The sequence below is a fragment of the Meriones unguiculatus genome, chromosome 2 (genome assembly GCF_030254825.1).
Source record: "Meriones unguiculatus strain TT.TT164.6M chromosome 2, Bangor_MerUng_6.1, whole genome shotgun sequence".
NCBI classification, from domain to species: domain Eukaryota; kingdom Metazoa; phylum Chordata; class Mammalia; order Rodentia; family Muridae; genus Meriones; species Meriones unguiculatus.
The window spans coordinates 165,579,397-165,607,147 of record NC_083350.1 but is presented as its reverse complement, the minus strand read 5'-3'; the positions used below and the strand labels follow the sequence as shown (position 1 = coordinate 165,607,147).

Sequence of the window (27,751 nt, the reverse complement as noted above, 5' to 3'; positions counted from 1 at the left end):
GGAAGCCTGCCAGAACAGCAACTGCTATTAAATGTCACCAAATTGGTAGGGGCAGTTGTAGAGGTAGCATTGACTCTGGATGGTGTGGGTAGGAATGAGAAAGGAGAGAAGGGAGTCTCAGAAGATACGACAGAATTTCAGTCTCATTCTCTGATAATATCTCTCAGAGGATGGGTTTCTCGTGGTGGCAATGGGCACTCAGGCCTGTGACTCTCATTCCTGAGGAGGCTCAGAGAGGAGGAGGCTCAGATAATCCCGAGAATTCATAACTAACTTCAGCAATATAGCAAGACCCATCATTTCAAACAGTGAGGCTTCTCTGAGAGTGTGTGTGTGAGAAAGAGAGAGACAATAACATCCAGCCTTACAAAAGGATGCCATGACGATGTGAAAAAACATAAAAGATATCATGGCAAGTGAACTGAGCCATATGCAGAAAAAAATATTGTATGTTCTCATGTATGGAGTATTTTTCCAAATAGTTGAATATACAGAGTATAGATAAAGGTAGTTGGGAATGGAGATGGCTAAATGTAGATTACAGGACACAAAACAACTATAGAGTGAATGAATCCAGAGATTTAATGTATAATATGAAGACTATACTTAATAACTGTTTAAAATACACAGCAAAAAGGTGTATCTTACTAACACAGACACTTGCACACACAGAGAACATATAAAGTGATAGAGACATTTTTTTTCACCTTCAGAAATCACATAATTTCATGTTGTATATCTCAAACATACATATAAGTAATATAGAGGAAGAAGACAGGTACCTCTTCCAGGGCCAAAGAGTGCATACAAATCAGCCAACTCACTTCACTGCTACCTCAACTTGCAGGCGGAAGTAAGGGGAGCCTCAGACCCAGCACAAACTACAGTGATGAAAGCCTCTTTGAACGTTATTGTTAGCAGCAGCAGTAGCGCAGAAGCAGAAACAGCAGCATGCATTCGTTGTACCAGACTGATGCGATTCATGACATTTTTATTCGAGTATATCATGTGCTCTGAGCATATGGCCACACGGCTGCCACTCCCTTTCCCCACCACACACTCCGTTAGCTTCTCCCTGGACATCACACCTCCACCCACCTAAGCTTAATCTCTTTCCTCCTCCCAATAGTGTCTCTTCTACTTTTATGTCTAGGTCTCCTTCCTCTTGTTAGGAGGTGGAAGGGGTCTCGAAAGGAAAGAACCTGTAGCCTTGTAACCAGCGGGGTCATACAGCCAGCCAGGAGGCAGGAAGGTCCAGGGCTTCACAACCCAGGAGGAGCAAACGCGCAGGCGAGCCTGGGTTGGCGCCGGCTGACTTGGCTGGTGGTCCAGGCTTGACTGCCCGCCCAGTCCCAGAAGCAGACGCTGTAGCTACGTCACAGGCCCCGCCCTCCTTCCAAGCGAGGAGCCCCTGAGGCTGAGCAAAAAAACCCCCCAAAGACAGCGCAAGTCCATTGGTCCAGAGGCAGAGGTGAGCTGCTGCTAATTGCTGGGGAAGTGAAGGGATTCCCTGGGAGGCTGGCAGATGTCGGGGTTAGGTTTCAGGAGGAGACCAGGAGGGTGGGATGGCCAGAACGGTCCAGAGAAAGAGGTACTGGAGGGATGTGGGAACAAAAGCAGCGACCAAGGGAACGTCATTTCAGTGACTGAGGCCAGGCAAAACACAAGGGAAAGATTATGCGTAACTCGAGACCCTTTCATAGACACTGATGACACGTTTGTGCAAAACAAGCAGTTTGAGGAGAAACTCCTGGGACTTCGGAAAGAAGGAGAGATTGATTAATACTTGTGTTTAGGTGACTTTAAAAGAGAACTAAATAACGTATAATATTGAGGGAGGAGGAAGAGCGGTACAAAGTCTCCAGCAGCAGCAGCAGCAGCAGCTAAAGGAAGGCGTTGGTTGGTTAATTTGGAAGTGGATGATAGCATTAACATTACAGCAGCGCCTCCAGGTCTCTGAAGCATCAGTCCCCCACTTGTAAGCTAGAAAAGACTGAGCAGCTTGCTCCCTTTGGAAGCAAAGAACTTTCCCTCACTCAGGTGAAGACTCTGCTCCGAAGACTTCCTGTCTCTGCCTATATTACGCGAGAGGACTCAAAGCCAAAACAGAAGCCCAGGTATTACCAACTCTTTTATTAAATAGTTTGAGGCTTAAGTGTACGGGAATCCATGTGCTGTCTATGGGTCTCTTCTCTTGTAACTCTCAGGATGCGTATAGTTGCTTCTGTTTCCCAGAGAAACAGAGAATTATCTTCACCGTGTTCCGTCTTTGTTCATCTAACGATAGCAAGGCCACCTGTGTTTTTTTCCATCACGTAAAGAATATTTAAAATATTCTGCAACCCAATAGTGACAGTGTAGACATGTAAGTAATCTTTAGTAAGTCTTAATGTGGGTTAAACTTATTCATAACAGTTTCAGGTTGGGATCACTAAGCTAGCCCTATGTGTGGGTTAAAGATATTTTCTAACAAGATGAGCATAATTCTTCCTTTGGTCATGCTCCCCAGCCCTGTGCCAGTGAAGAGAGGGGTATTTCCAAGAAGAGAAACTGCAGACAGTGTCATGTCAGAGCAGCTGTTACAGCGCTGGGCTGAGACTTGGCTCGCCTAGCTGGTCAGCTTACTGTCTTCGTGGTCATTAGTTGGCACTGAAATGTCCAATGTGTCTTTTCTGGCAGGGACTTGAAGACATGCTAGAAAGAAATTTATTCTCTTTTCTAGTGAGCTATCACAGCTGTAAAAAGTGTATTGGAAGGTTAAATCAAATGAGTAAAACATGTTATACAATAAATTGTACAGTGTTACAAAAGTTGATCATATATAGAAAGTACAGACAGAAATGCATATATGAACAATATCTACATATATGTATTTATCCATTCATCTTTTATCTATTTACTGTTGCTGAGTTTTCTAAATTGTTCATATAGTGTTTTTATAAACATCGTTTTGATAGTCTGAAGAGCTTTTGTGCAAACAGCACACTAAATTTAGGAACGTTAATTGTCCCAATATCATAATTATGCTCTCTAATAATAGAGATGCTGTTTCTCATTAGGAAATGAGAAGCTATGAAGACATTTTCACAGTAACAATTCTATTTAATGATAAAGTCCAGTGGGGGCTAGCACACAACAGTCTATACTGACGATATTTTTCATAATGTCTTTACCAGTTTAAATCCCAGGGGACAAGGGTTTCCCCCCCCCCCCAGATCTAAGCATTTGTTGTCATTTGTCCTTGTGATGATATGTATTCTGAATGTGGTAAGAAACTTATAGGAATTTCCGTTTGAATTCCCTGGTGGCTAATGATATTGAGCAATCTATCAATTCATTCTTGTGATGATGTGGGAGTGATGGGGGGAGTTAAGCTTTTGAAGTTCTAATGGAAGTTCCTAGAAAAAAAAAAACAATCTAAAAATAGAACTATCACCAATCTATTCCTGGGCATGTAACACCGAGAAATTTGCACAGCAACATTTATTGCTGCATTCTTCACAACAGCCAAGAATGTGGAACCAATTTACATGTCTGTTAAAATACAAATAGATAAAGAAAGTGTAGTAATATGTACAATGGAATTCCATGTAGCCATAAAAAAGTGATATTACATTTTCAGGAAATGGATGCAACTGGGAAAGCAATTAAAAGACAGACTAAAAAGAAATCAAAATAAGACACACTTAAAAAGCAACTACCACCACATGGCTTCTTACAAGCAGAACCTAGATTTACAATTCTATGTATGAATCTTTATAATTTTGTCTAATTATGTACAACTCTTATTTATACATGTGTATATAGCAATGCATGTGATAAGTAGGCAGAAACAAACTAGCTAGATGGAAGTATGAGAGAAAGCAATAAGAAGGAGAACAGAGCAATAGGAAGGAGAATACAGGTACCTTGATGAAAGACTTTAATTTGCACGATAACTGACTGAGACAGGATGCACAAGACCTGTACAAGTTCAAACCAGGGCAAAATCCCAGCACACAGATGGGGAAATAGACAAAGTTCTACCCTGTACCAAGAAGCTGTTTGGAACTGCTGCCTGCTGGGAAAGGAAAAAACCCGTTTTCTCCAATGGAGTGACACTGTAGGGCAGGCCCCATACCCAATGGTAGTTGGCCAATACAAAATTGACTCCATGGATATTTTTTGTGCTTTTTAGATTCTTTTCTCTTACTATTTTGTTTGTAATTGGTACTGTGGTTTTGGTCTTCATTTGTTTGTTTTGAGAGAGAGAGAGAAAGAACATGAAATTGGGTGAAGAGGAAGGTGGAGTGGGTCTGGGAGAAATTGGGGGAGGAGAAAGAATATGATGAAGATTGTATGGAAATATTTAGATAATAAAAAAGACTTAAGGTTCATTTTTACCACAAAAGGTGTGAATTAAATTAGCCAATTATGACTCTTAAAGAAAACATCCCCAATTACTCCCCAGAGTGGCTATGTGTGGTGTTCTGTGGACTTTGCTTGAACTATATGTATAACTCTGGTGTGATTTTTTTTTTCAGGATAAAGATGAGAGGTGGAGAAGTCAGCTGCTTACTGATCTCCCTCACTGTAGTCTGCCTCGTGGTCACCCCTGGGAGCAGGGCCTGCCCCCACCGCTGTGCCTGTTACGTACCCACAGAGGTGCACTGTACTTTTCGGTATCTGACCTCCATCCCAGACAACATCCCCACCAATGTGGAACGCATAAATTTAGGGTGCGTGGGCCTTGCCTGATCCTCTTCTCAGAAAGGGACCAGTTTTCATCCTGGTGATTTATCACCCAGACACCTGTGATTACTTTCAATATTTTTCTTCTCAAATGAGCTTGTAAGAGCCTTACTTTTGTGGTGACAATAAACATTTTTTTTCCTGGTAGTTTTTTACTAGAACCTAGAGACCCTTTTAGTTGTCTGGGAGCCTCATAATTATAGGGTAGCTTCATTCTGAATAAATTTTTCCTGGAAAAGATTACAGTTTCTGCTAGCAATCACTGTTATGGTACAAGGTATGACCAAGCAAGTAGAACTGTCCTCCTCTGTAAAAACAAAGACAAAACAAAGCAAAAAAAACAAAAGTCCAGCCATTTCTTTTTGCAAGGCCCTTTGAGATGTATAAATGCCCACACCCAAAACACAATATGAGCCACTGTCATTAGTGGCATATTTAAAATACTTAACTAAATCTGACAAATCATGGTGATATTTTAAACGTTTATAAAAAATTGTTTGTGTGTGTAAGTGCCCAAGTAATGGGACACACCATCACCAGTGTGGCGTTAGTGAGCACCTAATAGCCAAGCACTATTATGTACCTTGGAAGGAGGTGATAAAGAGGTGTGACAGATGTAATCAGAACAATGCAACAAGTATTATAACAGCATACACAGTGCCTTGGAAGCAATCACCAACAGGAAAGCCTGGCTATGTTCTCCCTATAAGCTACCTTGGTCTGAACACTGCATGTATTCATCCACTTGTCGTGCTGGCAAGGTTTATGTTAACTCAACACAAGCTAGAATCCGTGGAGAGGAAGGAGCCGCAACTGAGAAAATGCCTCAAAAAGATTAAATTATAGGCAAGCTTATGGGGCATATTCTTAATTACTGATTTAGGGGGCAGGGCCTGGCCCATTAGGAGTGGTGCTGTCCCTATCAGAAAGCAGGCTGAGCAAGCCATGAGGATCAAGCCAGCGAGCAGCACTCCTCCATGGCCTCTGCTTCAGTTCCTGCCTCCTGATTCCTGCCCTGTCTGAGCTCCTGTCCTGACTTCCTCCAGTGATGAAGTGCTGTGGAAGTGTAAGCTAAATAAACCCTTTTCTCCCCAACTTGCTTTCGGTCCTATTGTCTCACCACAGCAATAATGATGCTAGCTAAGACACTGGTGTTCATAACACCTTTGGACGAGATTCTGTTATTTATACATTATAGCCGAGGAAACTGGAACACAGAGAGCCTCCAGAATTTACCCAGAGTTGTACATGCCTTTTTGGGGTTGGAGCTCAGAATCACACCCATGTGTACTCCAGTGTCCATGCTTCTTAACCATTGATTACTTCCACCTATAAGAGTGAGGGATGCTGCCTTAAAGAATGGCTTTAGTCTTACGGCTCAGAAAGAGAAAATGATAGTCTCAAGCAGATGCCAATATATGTATATATGTATAAAATTTTGAGAACAGGAAGGATGATTATGAGGCTGCCAGGATTGGGTGGAAAGTAAAGCCTCTGTAGCCAAGTTCAACATTTCACATGTTTAAAAAATCTCTTGGGAACAGAACTGAAAAAAAAAAAAAAAAGAATTTTCTATATGTTTCTGTGTTGCACTTCAATTGACATATTCAGCTGATGCCTAAACTGGTTCTTTTTTTTTTTTTCCAGGTATAACAGCCTATCTAGATTGACAGAAAATGATTTTTATGGCCTGGACAAACTGGAGTTACTCCTGCTGCACAGTAACGGTATTCACACAATCACCGGCAAGACCTTTGCAGGCTTGCCATCCTTGCAGGTGAGAGGGGAGAAGCTGACGGAGGGTTAGAAGTGAGGTGGAACTCAGAGAACCCCAAAGCTGCCTATAACCATGGAATAGAAAACGGACCTTCTGTAAACTGCAGGCAGACATCAAGGAAGTATTTCAATTGTAATGCGATTACATGTAGAAATTTGAAAAGTAAGAAAATGCTGGGGGACTGAGTAGATACCTCAGTTGGTAAAATGTTTACACAAGTGTGAGCACCTAAATTTGGATCCCCGGTTGCCACATAAAAAGCACAGCATAGTGGCAAACACCATCCCAGACCTGGGAAGCAGCTGCAGCAGAGTCCCAGAGACTCACTGGCCAGACCCACTAGCTAGACTTAAAACTAATATGGAATGAGCCAAGGAAGACACTCAGCATCTGGTCTCTACACCTGCATGCATGGGGAAGAAAAGCAAAAGGAAAGAATGGAGGGAAGGTAGGAGAAGGGAAGGGAAGGGAAGGGAGAAAAGAGAGGAAGACAGACTCAGAGGCAAGTTTTCAATTAACACTCCTCAATTAACAAAAATCAGTTTTCAGGCATTATTAAACTTTAATATTTATCCATAAAAGGCCATTTCTAGCTGTTTTTTTTCTGAAAATAGAATAGGATCCCTTAAAATAAGGACAGTCTTTAACATGGTAGTATTTTAAAAATCATAAAATTTCAGTTTTCTTTATTGACTTGTTTGTCCTCTGCCATCTTCAAACTGAAGTTACAAGTACACCCACAAATGAATAAAATGTGTAAGGGTTATCACACACCTAAGTGGAAAACTAAGGATTGAACAAGTCTTGCAATAAGAATAATGAGAATGAAAGAGAATGCACATGGAACTCTTGCTCTGCTTATAACCTTGACACTTTAGAGAAGCTAATTCATGCTGCATGATGACTATCAACTCCTTAAGTAAACAAACCTCCTGTTCATGAAAAGCATAATAAAGTACCTATGTCTTATAACATTCATTATCATTTGCATACAGCAAATAACAGCAATCAAAGCAATAATATCCACTGTTCACATCACTGAATATCACTGTTCACAGCCTTTAATCATCAAGCTGGAGCGGTTTGGCATTTTGAGATAAAGAGCATGGGGTGCAGTGTATGTATGTGATGAAGTTGATTTAGCTAGACCATGGTGCATTTCAGACGTGTATCTTCAGGAGGAATTGATCATGTACTCTTTGTGAACTTTTCTGCCTGTGTTTATTCTCATAGCCGGGTTTTTCTCTGACGTAGAAACACCAGGTTTGAGATTGCACTCCCAGGTAACAGTTAGGGCAAAGCTTCCCTATATTCTCAGTTCGGCTTTTATTTATTATAAAGATTGGCACTTCAGGAAAACCTCTTTTGTAGAGAGGACAATTTAGGTCAAATCAGAAAAATGGGTAGAAATTTACCGTTTGTTTGTATTAGGATTTCATATTCTTTTCTTGTTTAAAAATAAAATAATACTATGTTTAGAACTGACTAGAAAAGGATTAGAAACATCAGAAAGGGATTTGATGAATACTAAAGCATCATGAAACATTCAAAGTCATTTGGTTTCCAAATCAGAATCAATCAAATTCATATTACTGAAAAAGACAGCATGCCAGATGTCCACCACCTGATGAGACGATAAACAAAATGTGTAACATGCATACTGTGCAGAAACAAAAAGGAATGAAGGGCTGATATGCACTACAACATCTTGAAAACATTTGGCTATGTGAAGGAAGCCAGGCATGAAAAACCACATACTATGACTCTATTTATATGGAATGTTTAAAATATACAAATCCTTAGAAACAGACAATAAATTAACTGTTGCTTAGAGTGAGCAAAAGACAAAAAAAAAAAAAATAACTAGTGATAAGAGTTGGTCTTAACTCAGAGAAATGACAATTTCCTCAGATAAGATAGCAGAGCCCTGTGGATAGTCTAAAAACCAGTATGCTTTGCTCTGAGAAGGGCTTACAGGAAGGCCACGAGGGAGAAAAATAAGGGAGTAGGACAAGAGAGTCACATAGAATGGCTTCTCTCATAAGTGAAATCTAGATATGTTAATAGACTGACATAAAAGCAGAAAGGAATCATTTACAAAAGGGTGGGAAAACAACAGGAGTAAGAGGGGGCCAATGGGAAATGGGGGGCGAATATGAGCAAAGTACAATGATATATGTGTTTGGAGGTGCCATAATGAAACCCTTTGTTTTGTTTGCTAATGAAAACCACTAAAATCTAAAAGCAAGACATTTTTACATGTAAATTATATCTCAATAAAGATATAAATGGGAGAAACCGAAGTCCATAGATAGTCTTATAAATCCTAAATTTATTTAAAGTGGTTCTTTAGTTTATTACTGCAACAGCTACTATGATTATTATTAATGCTTTTCACCATACACAAAAGTAGACAGAAGAGACTAATCAATTTAGTTCATCAATCTAGGGGAAGGGAGATAACCAGCCATGTGAAGGTGGAGGCACAGGAGAGGCCAGTGAGAGGGAAATGAGTGAGAAAAACATGGACACGCACAAAAATTACATAGTGCAACTCATTACTTTGTAGCCTAATCTGAAAAAATAAAATAAAAATAGTAAGAACACAGCAGTGCACTTACCACCCAGCCTCAACAGTGGTCAGTGTGTGGACAGAACCTGCCTCACTTGGTACTCTCTGCACCACATTCCACCTAGCTGTTTTGAATCCAATCCAAATAACGGAACATCTTATGCAGAATTACAGATTTAAAAGACTTTAAATGTAACCATGACATCTCTGTGTTACAGACTATATCTTTAGCAATACCTCCTTAACATTAACAACTGCTTGTGCGTATTCTAATTTCTCTACTATTGTCACATTTAAATGGCAACTTATTTGTTTGAATTCGGTTTTCGTTAAGGCGTGCATATTCCACAGCATTAATCTCAACACGTCTCTATACTCATCAACTTCTATCTTTTGTGAAAGCTCCTTTGACAAAGCAAATATCGTTTTTATCTTTGCTTACAGGTCTTAAAAATGAGCTATAACAAAGTCCAAATAATTCAGAAGGATACTTTTTACGGGCTGAGGAGCTTGACACGGCTGTACATGGATCACAACAGCATCGAGTTTATCAACCCTGAGGCTTTCTATGGACTCACCTCACTCCGTCTGGTACATTTTGAAGGAAATCAGCTCGCAAAGCTCCATCCAGACACATTTGTCTCATTAAGCTATCTCGAGATATTTAAAACGTCTTTCATTAAGTACCTGTACTTATCCGATAACTTCTTGACCTCCCTCCCAAAAGAGATGGTCGCCTCTATGCCAAACCTAGAAAGCCTCTATCTACATGGAAACCCATGGACCTGTGACTGCCATTTAAAGTGGTTGCCTGACTGGATACAGGGGAAGCCAGGTATCTATACTGTTTGCTTTTTAGTACTAATCAAAAAGAGGAATCAGGTGGAGGAGCTTCCTCCGTAACGGGAATTCCTAGATAACGGAGATGCAGAATATGAAGTCCCCAGAGTAACCCAGTGACAATGAACTCTGTATGTCCACAGCTGTCTTTGTGCCCCAGGGAGACACTAGGAAGCTACGCCTGTGAGGCTACCAATCTTTACTACTTGACATTCTGTGTGAAAACTTTGCCCTTCTGTGGCTTAGAGAATCAAGCCCATGCTTCTTGGCTCAACTGTCAGCTCCTCTAGTGTGGCCCAGGCCTGTCTTCAGCTTCTCTAACATCGCTCAGCCCCTCCCCTTCCTATGTAATGTGTCTTCCAGTGCCAGACACATTACATCATCCCTGCCTATAGCTCTTTCCTCCCTTTTCTGCTTGATATGCTCCCAGAAGGCAGCCCTGCTCAGCATGACCTCTCCAAGGCAGTCGTGCTGCTCAGGTACCCCACCCACATCAGAATCATGACCTCATCACTCCTGCAGTTTGCCTGTGTTTCCATTATACAATATTTATAGGATTAATTTATAGAATGGAATGTCTGCTGCCTTTTACTGTGTCTCATTTATCTATCTCTAGCCTCTGCAATATATCTAGGACACTGTATATACCTAATACTTTTTGTTAAATACCATATAGCCATTTCCATGGTAAAAAAAAAGGAAACAAAGTTCACCATCTCTCACTTATCCATGGTCTTAATATGCCTCAAACATGTATGTATGAAAATATGTAAAAAATATACATATGTGTGTCTGCGCTAATACACAATGCACAAATGTGTCATATAGTTACACATATATGTCATATATAAACAAACTTTTAAAAAATTCTAATATTATTAATTACAATTTATTCACTTTGTATACCTGCTGTTTTGCCCCCCTCCCTCATCTCCTCCCAGTCCCACCCTCCCTTCCTCTCCCCCTCCATGCCCCTCCCTAGTCCACTGATAGGGGAGGTCCTCTTCCCTAGGCCATCAGGTCTCATAGGGACTGATTGTCAAACGTTTTAGGGATAAAATCTTTCGGCCATGTCTAAATGACAGGTTCCCGTGTCTTGTGATGGATAACTGATAATTTCACAAGACTTTATAAATCAATCAAATCACCTTTATACTTAGAAATTTTTCATCTGCCCTCAGCAGCCTAAAAGCCCCCTCACAGCCACAGTGTGGCAGTTTCTCTAACATGTGCTGCGGCCCGACGCTAATTTATTCAGATGTAGTTGCATCTTTCATCCTATGGTTCCACAAAACTCTTGGGGCTGCTTTTGTACAAGCACAGACTTTTGCCATTTTCTTGACATGTGTTTGTTCACAGATATAAAACTTGAGTCTTGCTGCTCTTCTCTTATGCATATATCTATGTGTGTAACCTCTTTGCAAGGCCAAATCATAGTGTAGTGTTCAGAAAACCATCTCAAATAGCAAAGTTAACAAATACGTGCTACAGAATTAAAGACAATATACAAATTTATAACAATTTGGGGAGGGGTATACAGATGGTAACAGCCGTATAAAGACTGCAAGTGGCCAGTTTCTACCAGAGGACATCTTTATATCTATTTATAAATTAAAATGTATAAACAACAGGCTGTAAAAATTAGTCCTGCCAGCTGCCTGCCTTCCTGACATTTCCCTTCATCCTTCTTTCTTGCTCACTCCTCCTTCCTTACCCTCTTTCCTGAACTGCATCTTTCTTGGACATCCCTTGGCCAGGGATCTGACATACAGAACAACAAAGAGAGCTCACTCTCCTGTGGGAAGGCAACCACCAAAAGAAGACATTCCAGTGGTGAGTGCTGAAGGAAAAGCAGGGGCCACCAGGAGAGGTAAAGCAGGGAGCCCTCTGGAAATAAGTGCTGATCAGATGGAGTCTTTGAGGACTGTGTAATGAATGGGTTATAGCACTGAGCATGTCAGACAGACAGCTCATGTTACTGGCTTGGCATAAAGCGACAGGGCTGGGCCACGGAAAGCACTTGTATGAGATTGGAAACTGATGTGAAGGGAATGAAGTGACTCAGTCGGATTTGCGTCCTAGCAAACGAGGCCTGTTAACAATGGTCCAGGTACAAGCAGTGGTGAGCATAACTCCAGATTTGAGCATAACTCTGCGATGAGATTTAACTCAGCCAGAAGTCAGTGATGCTTTCTGCTTCATGAGGTCAGATCCAGGGCAGTGACAAGCAGGTTAAGGGACACAACCTGTCAGTAGGTGGCACTGGAAGGAGCTTCTTGTGACTGTTTAAAGCTTTTCTTTCTACCTACCTACCTCCTCTGCACAATTGTTTTATACAAAATTTGGTGAACAATGGCTGTGAGATTACCTGGCACACCAAAGTATAGTGGTGTTCCCTTATCCATGAAGGATACATTCCAGGACTTGCAGTGGATGCTGAAAAACCATAGTTTGTATCAAACAATACCATGTTTGTTTCTGCTCACTGTGGCCCTAGCTTTTGAAGTTTAAAGTATGGTAGCAAAGTTAATGCAAGTGCCTTTCATTCTTCCTAATTTCACAGCTACCTTCTCACCATAAACCATGAAACTTCAGCATGTCTGTAACATCTTGTTTTGGTTTTTCTCTCATAAATTGAGAAGTTTCTTCTAAAAGGAATCATGTCCACCATAGCTTCTCTTCAGCATATCTGATTGCCAGCATCATTACTCTTGAGTCTGAGGGTATTATTAATAAAAGAAGGATTACTTGGACACAAACACTATGATACCATGAGAGTTTATGTGATGCCTGAACTATGTAGAAGCTACTAAGCATGGAGCATATTCTGTGTGCATACAGTAGAAAAAAGAATTATGTCCTTTAACAGGGGTTGGGCCCACTGAGACAACACGAGACTTCATCAGGATGCTCAGAACTTCATGCAATTTCAAACATGTTTATTTTGGAAACTTTCCAATTCATATTTTCAGTAGGAAGAGGACTGGTACACACAGCTGAAGGGATTAGTGTGACTTTCTAGGGCCTTTACAATAAAACTGCACATACGAAGCTGTTCTCATGAGTTAGATCTAAGACGGCTAATGTTTCTCTTACCTACTGTGTTTGACAAATGGTGGAGGAAATACTATGAAAGACAGCATAGAAGTTTCAGACTATGCTTTATTTAGAGAAAACTCTACATCCCTTATGTAGCATTGAATGACAAGCTTTTAAAAATGAGCTCGTCAGAGCGGTCTTTAACATTTCCGAATAAATCTCATCTCAGTGCCTGGACAGGACTCCTCTGTGATTAACAGTATATGACTTGCAAACTCTGACATTACCGCACACAGTTCCCCCACCCAAAAAGAAAACAACAAAAACAACAACAACTTGGTTCTCTATACTAAGTCCACCTCATCTAAAAGGACCATCACTAAATAAACCTGGGCTGTCCATTTCAACTACTTTCTGTGTTCTACCAAACACTCACAACTTATTGGCTTGTTCTATCAGCATCTGTGTGTTCTGTTTCTGTCCACATCTCTCCATTCCTATTTCTACGAAGCTAAAACATAAACTGTTCATTGGCTAATGGAAAAATGCTTGGGTTTTTTTTTTAATTGGGGGGAGGGTTATTGTTATCCCAGGACTTAGAGATTTTTAATCAGATAACCTTTTAAAGTATAGTAAAGTTGTATGACTGTCCTAAAACCTTGTCATGGGTTATCAATCTAAGTACTGAACATGATCTTACGATTTTGTTCCTTTAGATGAGGAAATGTTTCATTCAACTAATATTTATCAAGTCCTAAATATATATATCCAGGTCTTTCTGGGCATAATACATGAAGCTGTGAATAAGGAAAGTAAAACCCCTGTACCTGTGCATATTATATTGTAGCATGATATGTAGACGGAAAATTTTTAGAAATAATTTCAGAAGCATAAAACACAGTAACTTAGTCATTAGATATTAAATTTTCCAAATTGCTGTTTTAAGTCCTAGTGAAAAACATTTCTTCAACATGTTCATGTGTTAATTTATAAAGAGACCAAAACTTGTGAAAATAATTGTGACTTTTTATCCCTAGATGTAATAAAATGCAAGAAGGACAGAAACTCCTCTAATCCTCAGCAATGCCCCCTTTGCATGAATCCTAGGGTCTCTAAAGACAGACCCCTTGCTATGGTACCAGCTGGAGCTTTCCTATGTATAAAGCCAACCATTGACCCATCACTGAAGTTAAAGGGCCTGGCTATTCAGGAGGACAATGGATCTGCTTCCATTTCACCCCAAAATTTCATAGAACCTTTTGGCTCCCTGTCTTTGAACATGACAGACCTCTCTGGAAATAAGGCCAATGTGGTCTGTAGTATCCAAAAGCCATCCAGGACATTGCCAATTGCATTCACTGAAGAAAATGACTACATCATTCTAAATACCTCATTTTCAACAAATCTGGTGTGCAGCGTAGATTATAATCACATTCAGCCAGTGTGGCAACTTCTAGCTTTGTACAGTGACTCTCCTCTGATATTAGAAAGGATGGCACAGCTAACTGAGACTCCGCTGCTGTCTTCCAAGTATAAACAGGTGGCTCTTTTGCCTGAAGACATTTTTACCAACATAGAGGCTGATGTCAGAGCAGATCCTTTTTGGTTTCAACAAGAAAAAATTTTCTTGCAGCTGAACAGAAATGCCACGACACTCAGCACATTACACATCCAGTTTTCCACTGATGCTCAGATCATGTTACCAAGGACAGAGATGGGAGTGGTGAAACTCAAATGGACCATGATTCCGATGATGAACAACACCAAACTGGAACATACTGTTTTGGCTGGTGGCACTATTGTGCTGGACTGTCCGGGCCAAGGTGACCCTGCACCACATTTGGAATGGCTTCTAGCTGATGGGAGTAAAGTGAGAGCCCCTTATGTTAGCGAGGATGGGCGAATCCTAATAGACAAAAATGGAAAGCTGGAACTTCAGATGGCTGATAGCTTCGATACAGGCCTTTACCACTGTATAAGCACCAACTATGCAGATGCTGATATTCTCACATACAGGATCACTGTGGTAGAGCCCTATGTAGAAAACATGCATGAAAATGGCATTCAACAAACAGTGGCTGCTGGTGAAACACTTGATCTGCCATGCCTTTCCACTGGTATTCCAGACGCTTCTATTAGCTGGATTCTTCCAGGAAACACTGTGTTCTCTCATTCTTCCAGAGACAGACAAATTCTTAACAATGGGACTTTAAGACTATTACAGGTTACTCCAAAAGACAAAGGTCATTACCGTTGTGTAGCAGCCAACCCATCAGGGGCTGATGTTTCCATTTTTCAAGTGTCAGTCCAAATGAAAGGCCAAGCTGAGCATGATAAAGAAGCAGATGGATCTGGACTCGGAGAACCCAGTCCCAGTGTTCCCCCTAAGCAGCCACTATCTTTGAAAGTCTCCACATCAGCTTTGACGGGGTCAGAAGCTAGAAAACAAGTCTCTGGCATACACAAGAAAGACAAATACAGAGACTTAATACATCAGCGGCGTGGGGATTCCACACGCCGGCGTTTCAGGGAACATAGGAGGCAGCGTCCTCTCTCTGCTCGGAGGATTGACCCCCAACAGTGGGCAGCACTTTTAGAGAAAGCAAAAAAGAATTCTGTACTCAAGAAGGAAGAAAACACGACAGTAAAGCCAGTGCCACTGGCTGCCCCACGTGTGGTGCTTCCCGGTGAGGGAGAAGATGCTTCTGGCATGATTTCTCTAGATGAAGAATCCACAGTTCTGAAAATGAAGGCTTCTGGCATGTCCGAAAGGTCCCTAGCTGCTGACTCTAGAGCAGTGAATCATGGCTTTGTGACAGGGGTAACTAACGGCAGAGAAGTCTCCTCAACTGTGAATCCACCAACACTACAATCCACACACCTTCCTGATTTCAAATTATTTAATGGTATCAGCATCACAGCTGTATCAAAGAGTATAAGGCCAACTGTAGCAAGCAAAATGGAAGATACAGCCAACCAAAATCCAACCATCTCCTTTCCATCAGAAATAGTTGTCACTGAAATTCAAGACTCTACTCAGGTAGGGAGAAGAGCATCTTCCCAAAGTGCATACCCAGGAACACGGGAAGCCATGGCTGCCAATGGCCATCCCAACAGGTTTAGTAGTATCACCAACAAAGCCGATATAGTTGTGCAGTCAGTAAATCCAACAGAAAGTTACGAGCATCAGATGCCTCTAACAGGAATCAGCAGAGCCAGGAGTAGTGACACCTTTTCTCACGCTCCTGGAGGTCCTAGCTTCCCCAAGCCCCTCTCAGATTCACACACTGCTGCCCCTTCTCCACTTCACATTCCTAAAAACCATACAGCTAATGTCCCCTTGTCCAGGCACTTGGGAAGAGAGAGAACAACTTGGAACAGAGGGCGAGTTGCAAGCCCACACAGAACCCCCATTCTCCGACGTCATAGATACAGGATTGTGAGGCCAGCACTCAAGGGACCTGCTAACAGAAACACTAGTCAATTTTCAGCCACAGAGGCCCATGGGATGTGCCAGACCTGTTCTCCCACAGAGAGGCCCAATCTGTCAACAGCAGCACTATCTGTTCCAGATTTATCCCCCAGCACGTTCCCCAAAGCCAGCGATGCTGGGGTCCTAGCAGAAGAGCCTACCACTGTGGTCAAGAAACCTCCATTACTATTTAAAAACAAACAAAACGTGGATATTGAGACAATAACAACCACTGTAAAATATTTCACAAGTGTAAGTACCCGAGTGACTCCTCCTAAAGTAAGCATGACTTCTGCTCCAACACCTGTATCCCTGGAAACAACTACTATAAACAATAATGGTTACCAGAGCATATCTAGGACCATCCAAGCTGAAAGAGCTTCAAACGTAACATCACCACACTCCAGTCCCCTTACCAAACCCTCAATACCAACCAAAGCAACAAGCACAAAACTCTCAAGAAGGAAAATTCCCTGGCACCAGGTCTTTGTAAATAATCATGGCAAAAAGGGGATGTCAAAGAATCTGCATCAATTTGGTTTACAAAAGAACACAGCTACAATGTTTCCCAAAACTGCTCCTCTTTCACCCACAGAGGCTGGCTCCCCCTCACATTCTGCAATGCTCTCTGCAAGTTCTATGGCATCACCCTCTACAGCCATGGCTGCCACTCACCATGATGCCACGGAAGCACAAGGTGTCACTAGTCTCTCAGCAGGAAAGGAGCAGCCCCTCACCACCTCCTCCCCAGTGCTTCCTAGTACCATAGGCAAGAGATCTACAGTAAGCTTCCTGTCAGTCGAAACAGCCACAGGGACAACTCCTACTGCCCCTACATCTGTCATTAGCTCTGGAACCCAGAGAGCAAGATCCAGGAAAGCAAAAGAACAAATAAAGGGGCCTCGGAAAAACAGGAAGAACCCAAACAGCATCCCTAGGCAGATTTCTGCCTCTACCACGTACCCAGCTCCAACAACGGCTGATACTTCCTTGGCTTTCACGCATTCCCCACTGCATGACACTGGCAACACCGTGAGCACAGCTGCTCTTCACACAGACACCAGTCTCCTGGGCATAACTGAAGTGTCCCCGGAGAGCACTCAGACTTCGGCAAATACAACAGGTTCAGAAACAACTTTGTTCAGCAAATCACAGGAGAGTACAACAATGAAAAGAGCCTCAGCCATACCACCATTCCCCAGTAGTGGGGTGACCCCAAGGCCCATTCTTTCCCCTCCTCCCTTTACTAATGGTATGGTTACAGACAGCGAGGTCGCATTGGCTTTCAACATGGCGGCAAATAGAATGTTCACCATATATGAGTCCTCAAGGCACAATACAGATCTGCAGCAATCCTCAACAAAGGCTAGCCCAAATCCTGAGGTCATAACTGGAGCCACTGACTTCCCATCCACTATTCTGTTTCCCTCCACTCCTATGCCAGCTCTTAGAAAGGATACACCACAGAATTCTAAATGGAAGCCCTCGCCCTGGCCAGAAAACCAGATCCTGCTCAAGTCATACTCAGAAACTACTGAAAAGGGCAAAAGGCCAGCTCTGAGCACGTCACCCCCTCTCAGCTTTCCAGAGGCCAGCACTCATGCCTTACAGTATGGACAGAACCATGCAGAGAAAAGTGGCTCTGATAAGAAACCTGTTCAAAGTCCAACCCCCAAACTCCTTCCCCATGACTCACTACCTAGGACAGTACTGGAAAAACCAAGAATCATTGGAGGAAAGGCTGCAAGCTTTACTATTCCAATTAACTCCGATGCCTTTCTTCCCTGTGAGGCTGTTGGAAACCCCCTGCCCACCATCCGCTGGACCAGAGTCTCATCAGGTATTTAGAACAATTAACAATACCTTAATTATAAAACAAGGACATGACTGTCTCTTTCAGGGTTGTCTTTAAAGAACCAACACTAGTTTTGAATTACTCCAAAACACAGCAACTATTAATATCTTCATTTGACATTTGCATATTGCTTATGAGAAGATTTTTTTTAGATTTGTAAGTGTATATGTGTGTGCTGGCACATGTGCACAAGTGTGTGTGCATGTATGTACATATTAGCCCAGGTGCTTTAGGAGAGAGGTACCAGATTCCCCGGAGCTAAAATTATCTCTCCAGCTCCTATTAGAAGGTTTTAAACTTTAGATTTATTTTATGTGCATGAGTGCTTGGTCTGCATGTGTGTATATGCACACACATGCCTGGAGTGAACACAGGCCAGGAGAGGGGTTCACACCTCCTGGAATTTGAGTTACAGATGATTGTGAGCCACCATGTGGGCACTGAGAACTGAGACCAGGTCCTCTGTAAGAGAAACAAACACTCTTAACTGCTGAGCCATTTCTCCCACCCCAACTAGAAGGTGTTTTTGTTTGTTTTTTTAAAATAATGTGTTAAGAACAGTTTGGGGGACAGAACAGGTAAGATGGGTCCATGTATAAATGGCACCTATTGCCAAGCCCGATGGCCTGAGTTCAGTCCCTGAAACAGACATGGAGAAAGAGAGAACCAACTCCCATAGGTTGTTTTCTTATCTCTACATACTGGCAATGGTATGCACACACTCGCGTGTGCACGCACACATCAATAAAATGTAATGAGAACGAAAGTTTAAAAGGATACTTGTTAAGAGTAAATAGGATGGCACATGCCTGTACTCCCAGAAATGGGGATGGATTCAGTGTCAGCCTAGGCTATAAAATTAGAACCTGTCTCAAAAGAGCATGCTATAAAAAATATATTTAGGACCAATTATTTATCTGATATCAAATGGTCTGAACTAAAACGATGTATATTCAGGTCACATTCTATGAGCTGAGATTTTATTTATATATTTTATATACTTATGTATAATTTATATATGTATCTATACAAAAGATATATATATATATATATATATATATATATATAAGCAGCAATAATTAAAGAAAAAGGGACCATAAATCTGAAAGAGAGCATGAGGGGCTACATGGGAAGAGTTGGAGGGAGGAAGGAGAATGGGTGAAATGATCTAATCATGTGGCAATATCAAAAATAAAAATATTACAATAAATAAAAAATTTGTTAAAGCCACAGAATACTTTTAAAGTAGATCATATATATATATATCATCTTACATAGAGAAATATAAGGTTATAATTTTACATAATATAATTTTATAGAGAGAAATGTCATGTTGAACTATATACCTGTTAAATTTAAATGAGTAAACATTTGAAAAACAGCTTTAGCTATCTGAAGACTTTTTTCAGTTTAAATATATTTGTTGTCAGCTTAACCAAACATAGCTTTATGCTTTTTATTTAATCTTTGATGATGATGAACTAGATGCATAATTTTTTTTTCATCTTATAAGGACTTGAAGTATCCCAAGAGACACAGAAAAACAGGTTCCACATACTTCCCAATGGCACCTTGTCCATTCGGAGGGTCAGTATTCAAGACCGAGGACAGTATTTGTGTTCTGCATCTAATCCATTAGGCACAGACCACTTTCATGTCACACTGTCTGTGGTTTCCTACCCTGCTAAGATCCAGGAGAGACAAGCCAAGGAGATCACAGTTTATTCTGGAAGTACTGTGGAATTAAAGTGCAGAGTGGAAGGCATGCCAAGGCCTACAATTTCCTGGGTACTTGCAAACCAAACAGTGGTCTCAGAAACATCCATGGGAAACAGAAGGGTCTGGGTAACACCCGATGGGACCTTGACCATCTATCATCTGAGTGTTTATGACCGTGGATTTTACAAGTGTGTGGCCAGCAACTCCGCTGGCCAGGATTCACTGTTGGTTAAGATACAAGTCATCACAGCTCCTCCTGTTATTATAGAGCAAAAGAGGCAAGCCGTCACTGGGACTTTGGGTGAAAGTGTGAAACTGCCTTGCACTGCAAAAGGAACTCCCCAGCCCCGTGTTCACTGGGTACTCTCTGATGGGACTGAACTAAAGCCACTGCAACTGGCTCGTTCCAAGTTTTTCTTGTATTTGAATGGGACTCTGTCTATTAAAAACATCGCTCCTTCAGACAGGGGCACTTACGAATGCATTGCCACCAGCTCTTCGGGTTCAGAGAGAAGGGTAGTGGTTCTCACAGTGGAAGAGCAAGAGACAGTCCCCAGGATAGAAATTGCCTCTCAAAAATGGACAGAGGTGAATTTGGGTGAGAAGTTACTTCTGAACTGCTCGGCTACTGGGGATCCAAAACCTAGAATAATCTGGAGGTTACCATCCAAGGCTGTCATCGACCAGTGGCACAGGTAAGCCTTCCTGTTAGAATTATTTCCTTTATTTATTTACCTGTACAACTTTTAAAATGCAAAAGAGGTACAGCGAGGCTTGCAGCAGCTTCAAAGCTCACACAGGATGTACAGGAAGGCAACTCTGTCTAAAAAAGGGCATTGCACTTGACAGCACTGAATACAGAAACCCTCTTACATGCTTAACGCTGGGGTCCAGGTTCTTGACTAGGACAGTTAAGAACTATAGGGGAGCTTATTAACCTTCATACTGGTGGCTTTTTTTCCCTTTTTCCTTTACTTGTGGCTGCTTTAAAAAAGATAACTGTGGAAAACTATTCATAATTTCCATATCCAAAAGAGAACTGAGGTTGAGGCTCTAGCAACAAGATGCTCTGTATTTCACTCAGGGTCCTCTTATCAGAAGCTTCACACTTTAATCAGACCATAATAATCCTTTCTTTCTTTAACTTGAAATGAACTTTATTAAAGGCATATTAAGGACTTCTCAGAGTGAAACATATTCAAGATTCCATGAAGTTGATGTTATCAGATACAATCCTTTTTCCACTATGCTCTTTGTAAACACTGGTATTTTTTGTAAACACTGGTATACTTTTCCTTATACATTAAGTACTGTTTTTGAAAAGCAAAAACTGTAGCTTGTGAATTATAAGTAGTTGTGATTTCCATGACTATGTGTACTGATTTTATATAATGCCAGAAAGAGATGAAGCTGAGAACTTTTACATTTATTAAAACATACATGCCTAGAAGTGGTATAGCTGGATCTTGAGGAAGCACTATTCCTAATTGTCTGAGAAAATGCCAGGTTGATTTACAAAGCTGTTGTACAAGTTTACATTCCCACAAGCAGTGGAGGAGGGTTCCCCTTTTTCTACATCCTCTCCAGCATGTGTTGTCACTTGAGGTTTTGATCTTAGCCACTCTGATGGGTATAAGGTGAAATCTCAGGGTTGTTTTGATTTGCATTTCCACAGTGACTAAGGACATTGAACATTTCTTTAAGTGTTTCTCTACCATTCAATATTCCTCTTTTGAGAATTCTCTGTTTAGCTCTGTACCCCATTTTTAACTGGATTGCTTGATTTGTAGCTGTTTAACTTCTTGAGTTCTTTATATATACTGGATATTAGTCCTCTGTCAAGATACAGGGTTGGTGAAGATCCTTTCCCAATCTGTAGGCAGTTGTTTTGTTTTGACGACAGTGTCCTTTGCTTACAGAAGCTTTTCATTTTCATGAGGTCCCATTTATTGATTGTTGCTCTTAGAGCCTGTGCTGTTGGTGTTCTGTTCAGGAAGTTGTCTCCTGTGCCAATGAATTCAAGGTTCTTCCCCACTTTTTCTTCTAAGCGGTTTAGTGTGTCTGGTTTTAAGTTGAGGTCTTTGATCCACTTGGACTTTAGTTTAGTGCAGGGTGATAAATATGGATCTATTTGCATCTTTCTATATCCAAAAGATGCTCAAGTATACAACAAGGACATCTGCTCAACCATGTTTGTAGCAGCTTTATTTGTAATAGTCAGAAGCTGGAAACAGCCTGGATGCCCCTCAGTTGAGAAATGGATACAAAAATTGTGGCACATCTACACAATGGAATATTACTCAGCAATAAAAAAAAAAAACAAGGAAATCATGAAATTTGCAGGTAAATGGTGAGAACTGGAAAAGATCATCCTGAGTGAGGTATCCCAGAAGCAGAAAGACACACAGGGTATATACTCACTCCTAAGTGGATATTGGACATATAATATAGGATAAACATACTAAAATCTGTACACCTAAGGAAGCTAATCAGGAAGAAGGACTCTGGCTAAGATGCTCAATCCCCATTCAGTTTGGCAAGTAGAATGGAGATAGAAGGAGGGAGAAAACAGGGAACAAGAAAGGAGTCTACCACAGGGTCCTCTGAAAGGCTCTACCCTGTGGGGTATCAAGGCAGATGCTGAGACTCATAGCCAAACTTTGGGCAGAGTGCAGGGAATCTTATGAAAGAAGGGGGAGATAGTAAGACCTGGAGAGGACAGGAGCTCCACAAGGACACCAACAGTTCAAAAAAATCTGGGCACAGGGGTCTTTTCTGAGACTGATTCTGCAGCCAAGGACCACTCATGGAGATAACCTAGAACCCCTGCACAGATGTAGCCCAAAGCAGTTCAGTGTTCAAGTGGGTTCCATAGTAATGGGGACAGGGACTGTCTCTGACAGGAACTGATTGGCCTGCTCTTTGATCACCTCCTCCTGAGGGGGGAGCAGCTTTACTAGGCCACAGAAGAAGACAATGCAGCCATTCCTGATGAGACCTGATAGACTAGGATCAGAGGGAAGGGGAGGAGGACCACCTTTATCAGTGGACTAGGGGAGGGGATCAGGTAGGGAAAAAGGGAGGGAGAGTGGGATTGGGAGGGGAGGAGGGAGAGAGCTACAGGGGCGATACAAAGTGAATAAACTGTAATCAATAGAAATAAAAATAATTTTAAAAAACATACATGCAATAAAAATTAAACATATATGAATCTATATGGATACCTGAACTCACAGAGATTCACCCGCCTCTGCCTCCCAAATGCTGTGGGTAAAGGTGTGCACCACCACTGCCTGGGTCGAATTTGCAATTTTTAATTCAAATTCCTCAATACTAATTTTCAGCTTTTTTCGGGAACCAAAATCACCTTAGATGTTAAATTGTAATTCACGAAGATGTAAAGTTCTAAAATGCCAAGCTACAGAGTGTGAGCGTTAGGACCCACGTTTACATGTATTGTCTTCCCATTCTGACATTCAATATTTTCAATGTTTCACTTACCAGTTGGTATTTCACAATACCAGCTGTCTCCTTCCCTCCCTTCAGTGTTGCTGCAGCTACTCCAAGTTATTGCAGCTCTATATGAATTATAGGATTGCTTTATTTGCTTCCTTGAAGGAAGTGATTGGAATTTTGAAGGAATTTTGGTTGAACTGACAGGTTAACAATTCTTTTGACCTTAAGAGCGAGAGCAGTGGAAGCAGATGGAATCTTGTTCCAACCTAAGAACAAACACTTTTAGCCCTTTCTAATTCAGCATGATATTTATGGCAGATTTTTCACATACAGGCATTACTATTTTGAGGTATGTTCCTTTCAAATTGGTTGGGTTCTTATAAAAGAACACTAAAGCCTTACCAAATGTTTTTTCTGCATCTCTAAAGAAAATCACATGGTTTTGTCTTTGATCATGTTGTATTATTTATATCATGTTTATTGATTTGCAAATGTTAAACCATCCTAGCATTCCTGAGGTTAACCCTAACTGATCATGTTCTGTGAACGTTTTAAAATGCTGAATTCAATTTTTTTGTTGTTGAGAAATTTTGCATTATGTTCAACATAGATATGTGTCTAAATTTTTGTTTTGTTTTGTTTTTTTGTTTAGAATGAGGATAATGCTGCCCCTTTAAAAATATGTTGGCAGAATTCCTGGCATTCTATTCATACTCTAAGAAGAAATGCGAGGAACTCATTATATGTTTATATAAATCATAAGTACAGCTGTCAGGTACTAGGCATTTTTTATTAGATGGGAGATTTTTTATTACTGTTTCAACACCATTACTGTTTAATCTTCGTGACTAATTCTAGTAGGCTGAATACTTCCAGGAACTTGCCCAGTTCTTCTATGATTCATGTGATTTTGGCATATAATTATTTACAGTAGGTTTAAATAATACAGTAGGTTTTGTATTTCTGTAGCATCAGGGTTCTCTAGAGGAACAGAACTAGTAGAATAAATATATACTGAATAGGAATAAGATTGGCTTACACAACAAGGTTCAGGGAGTCCAACAATGACTGCCTTCACATTGAGAATGCCAGTAGTTGCACTGTCCCTGAAGCTGAGTGTCAGAGCCCCAGTCTGACTTCTGGTGTCAGCAAAAGCAGCTGCAGCAGAATAGAATGAGCTCACCAGAAACCAGGGGAAGCCGGCCAGACGCCTTTGTCAACTTTTGCTTTGGACCGCCTTAGTCTCTGCCTCTGCTGCTGGAAGACACTGTGCACACTTAGGGTGGGTCTTTGCAAGTCAATTAATCAAGAACCACACCCCAGCCATGCCCAGAGTCTAATCTAGACAACCTAGATGATCCCTCATAGGTGATTACAGGTCTTGTCAAGTTGATAACATTAACTGTTGTAATTAGTTACAATGCTTCCCTTTCTGTTTATGTGACTCTGTTCTTTTTTTATTAATCTAGGTCAATATTTAAAGAAGGTATTTAGCCTTTTTAAAAAAGGCTAATTTATCCTTTTAAAAAAGGCTAAATTGCCTCTTTGTAATTTTTTAGTTTTCATTTTATTGTAATTCTGATAATATTCATTAATTTGGGATTGGTTTGTCTTTATTTTCCTAAGTCCTTGAGAATGCTATGTTTGAAACCATTTTTTAAAACTGTTTATCTTGCTATAAATTTTTCTCAATACTGATTTTGCTGTGCCACCCAGATTTGATAGTTTGTTGTGATTTTAACGTTCTTAAATTTCTTTCTCTAAGTTTTCAATTACACTCTGCCCATTTAGAGCATGTTATTTAATTAGCATTTATCTGTAGGCTTTTTCATTCAATTGAATTTTATTTATCTGAAAAAAAAACCAATAGAATTTCAAGTTTTAAAAAATTTATCAAGGCTTGACATATGAACTGTCCTAGAGAAAATTCCATGTGCCAATGAATGCGTGTTATACTAGTTGGATGAAGTATCCTAAAAATGTGTGTTAAGATTAGTTTTTTTCTACAGTGTGGTCCAAATCAGATATTCTTGGTTTTTCTTTTTTAATCCATTGACAAAGCTGGGTATTAAAATTTTGACTGCTACTGCATTGGATGTAATTTTTTAGATCTAATATTTGCACTATATATCCAGGTGGTACCATGCCAGGTGCATCTGTGTATAACTGTTATATCATCTTTGTCCTAGTTTCTGTTGATTTTGTTGCAAACAATATGACCAAAAGCAATCTGGGGAAAGAAAGGGTTTACTTCCGATTACGGGTGATAGTCCAACATTGAGAATACTCAGGGTTGGAACTCCAGACAGACATTTTCAGGAACACGGAGGCATGCTGCTTGCTGCCTCATGTTCAGTTTCATTTATTACAGAGCCCAGTCCAAGCGCTTAGGAACGGTGCCAATTATGGCGAGCTTACCGATCAACACAGTCTTCCACAGACTCAATCACAGGCCAGTGTGGTATGTGAAGATCCCTCAGTTGAGACTCTCAGTTAATTTTAGGCGAGTTGACAGCTGAAGCAAAGACAATCTTCTCAAATCGATGCTTTGTCTCTTTTTGAAGTTTTTCACCTCAAGGTTACTTTGAAATTCTCAGCCTTCTCCTAAGCAGATAAACTTTTTTTTATGTCACTGTTCTTCAAGTGTTGGTTAATGGAGGATGTTAGATACTGTAACATCATTAGATCAGAGTTGATGTCCATCACTTTAAATCAGTTGTTTTTAAGGGGCTGTCTGTTTACCAGTAGTATTAACATTAACCTGAGAGAGGAGGGGGATACCTGGAGAAGGAAAAGAGGGTGGGACCAGGAGGAGAGGAGGGAGAGGACTACAGTTGGGATGCAAAGTGAATAAATAAATAAATATATTTTTTAAATCTGAAAAAAAAAAAAAACCAAACCAATAACTTGACTCAGAAGCAGTGATTGTTTTGACAAGGGTTCTATGTTCTTAGAAGCCCGAAGTAATTGTGATACATACAAAAATTTGAGTGTCTCAAATGTAACTGCTCATAAAAGCAACCTGAGAATTTGTTTTTTTAACTCAGAAATCACAGTCACAGATCTGTTGAATCTGAATCTCTCAAAAGAGAAGCCAGGTAATATACATAAAGCTGGCCCCATTCGATGCTAAGACAGGTTAAGGGAGGGACTGTCAAGAACCAATATTTAGGGCTTTACTCTCTCTCACATGACATTATTTTAGAAGCCCAATGCGTAGGGTCAACCCCACATCACTTAAGTCAGACATTCTAGCTTTGACGCATAGGCTCCAAGTATTTCAAACTATACAATTTGAATTTTTAATAATACAACCAAATTTAAGAATAATAGCTTTTAGAATACATATTAATAACAGATGAATGTGCCACTAGACAAAAGACAGGCTTTCCTGGGATTCTAATCATATTTAGTCTCTAGATTTCCTCTAGATACTGGGAGAAATACATGGATATTAAACAAACACACATCTCTGTATGAATTACTTGGTAATTTCCTTCATTTGTGTGAATTATCATGATTTTACCTCGGTTTCTTTCCAGAGAAATTTCTTCCACACTTGAAATAAACAAAGAGCATACTGTTCCTTTTATATTACTCTCCATAAAGTACTCACCAGGTTGGAAAATGACTTGAGCCTGCTGAGTTGGTTATCTGTTATGCTCAGAGAAGTCCTGGGCTGGCCAGATGACAGTGAAGGTGCTTGTTTCTGTCCTGAACTGCATGCTCTTAATCTCTCCAGAACCCGTTAGATACTTTTAAAATGCGTTCATTAAGAAGTTTTAAAGTTAATGTCCCATAATTGATGGGAGCAGATGCAGAGACCCACACCCATATACCAGGCACAACCAGGGGAACCCCTCAGAAGAGGAGGAGGGATTGTAGGAGTCAGAGAGGTCTAGGATGCCATAAGAACATGCCCATTGAATCAATTAAGCAGGACTCATAGGGGTTCTCAGAAACTGAAGCAACAAAGAGACACTGTATGAGTCTGAGCTAGGTCCTCCACATGTACCTTCTGGTTGTGCAGCTTGTGTTTTTGTGGAACTCCCAACGATGGGAGTTCTGACTCCACTGTCTCTGACTCTCTTGCCTGCACATGGGACCCTTTCCCTCTAATGGGTTGTCACATTCAGCTGTGACGTGAGAGTTTGAGCCCAGACTTATTGTATCTTGTTAGGCCACGTATGATGGATATCCCTGAGAGATCTGATTATTATTATTATTATTATTATTATTATTATTTTGGAAGGGAAACAAGAGAACATCTAAGGGATAGGGGAAGTGAAG

The 27,751-nt window shown here is 40.7% G+C and overlaps 1 protein-coding gene across 2 annotated transcripts in view; it reads left to right on the top strand.

Annotated features, from left to right (window-relative positions):
* Positions 1 to 1,398: 1,398 nt before the first annotated feature.
* The window catches only part of Igsf10 (immunoglobulin superfamily member 10), a 30,291-nt gene continuing 3,938 nt past the window's right edge, over positions 1,399 to 27,751 (top strand). Inside the window, exons 1-7 of one of the 2 annotated variants that reach the window (XM_021653817.2) lie at positions 1,399 to 1,471; positions 1,797 to 2,117; positions 4,524 to 4,718; positions 6,379 to 6,508; positions 9,525 to 9,915; positions 13,997 to 18,271; positions 19,800 to 20,700. In XM_021653817.2, the coding sequence (XP_021509492.2) occupies positions 4,531 to 4,718; positions 6,379 to 6,508; positions 9,525 to 9,915; positions 13,997 to 18,271; positions 19,800 to 20,700 (5,885 nt within the window). In that variant the 5' untranslated portion in view covers positions 1,399 to 1,471; positions 1,797 to 2,117; positions 4,524 to 4,530. Of the gene's footprint in view, positions 1,472 to 1,796; positions 2,118 to 4,523; positions 4,719 to 6,378; positions 6,509 to 9,524; positions 9,916 to 10,909; positions 11,754 to 13,996; positions 18,272 to 19,799; positions 20,701 to 27,751 lie in introns of those variants that run through there. The other variant, XM_021653805.2, reaches the window with a different exon arrangement.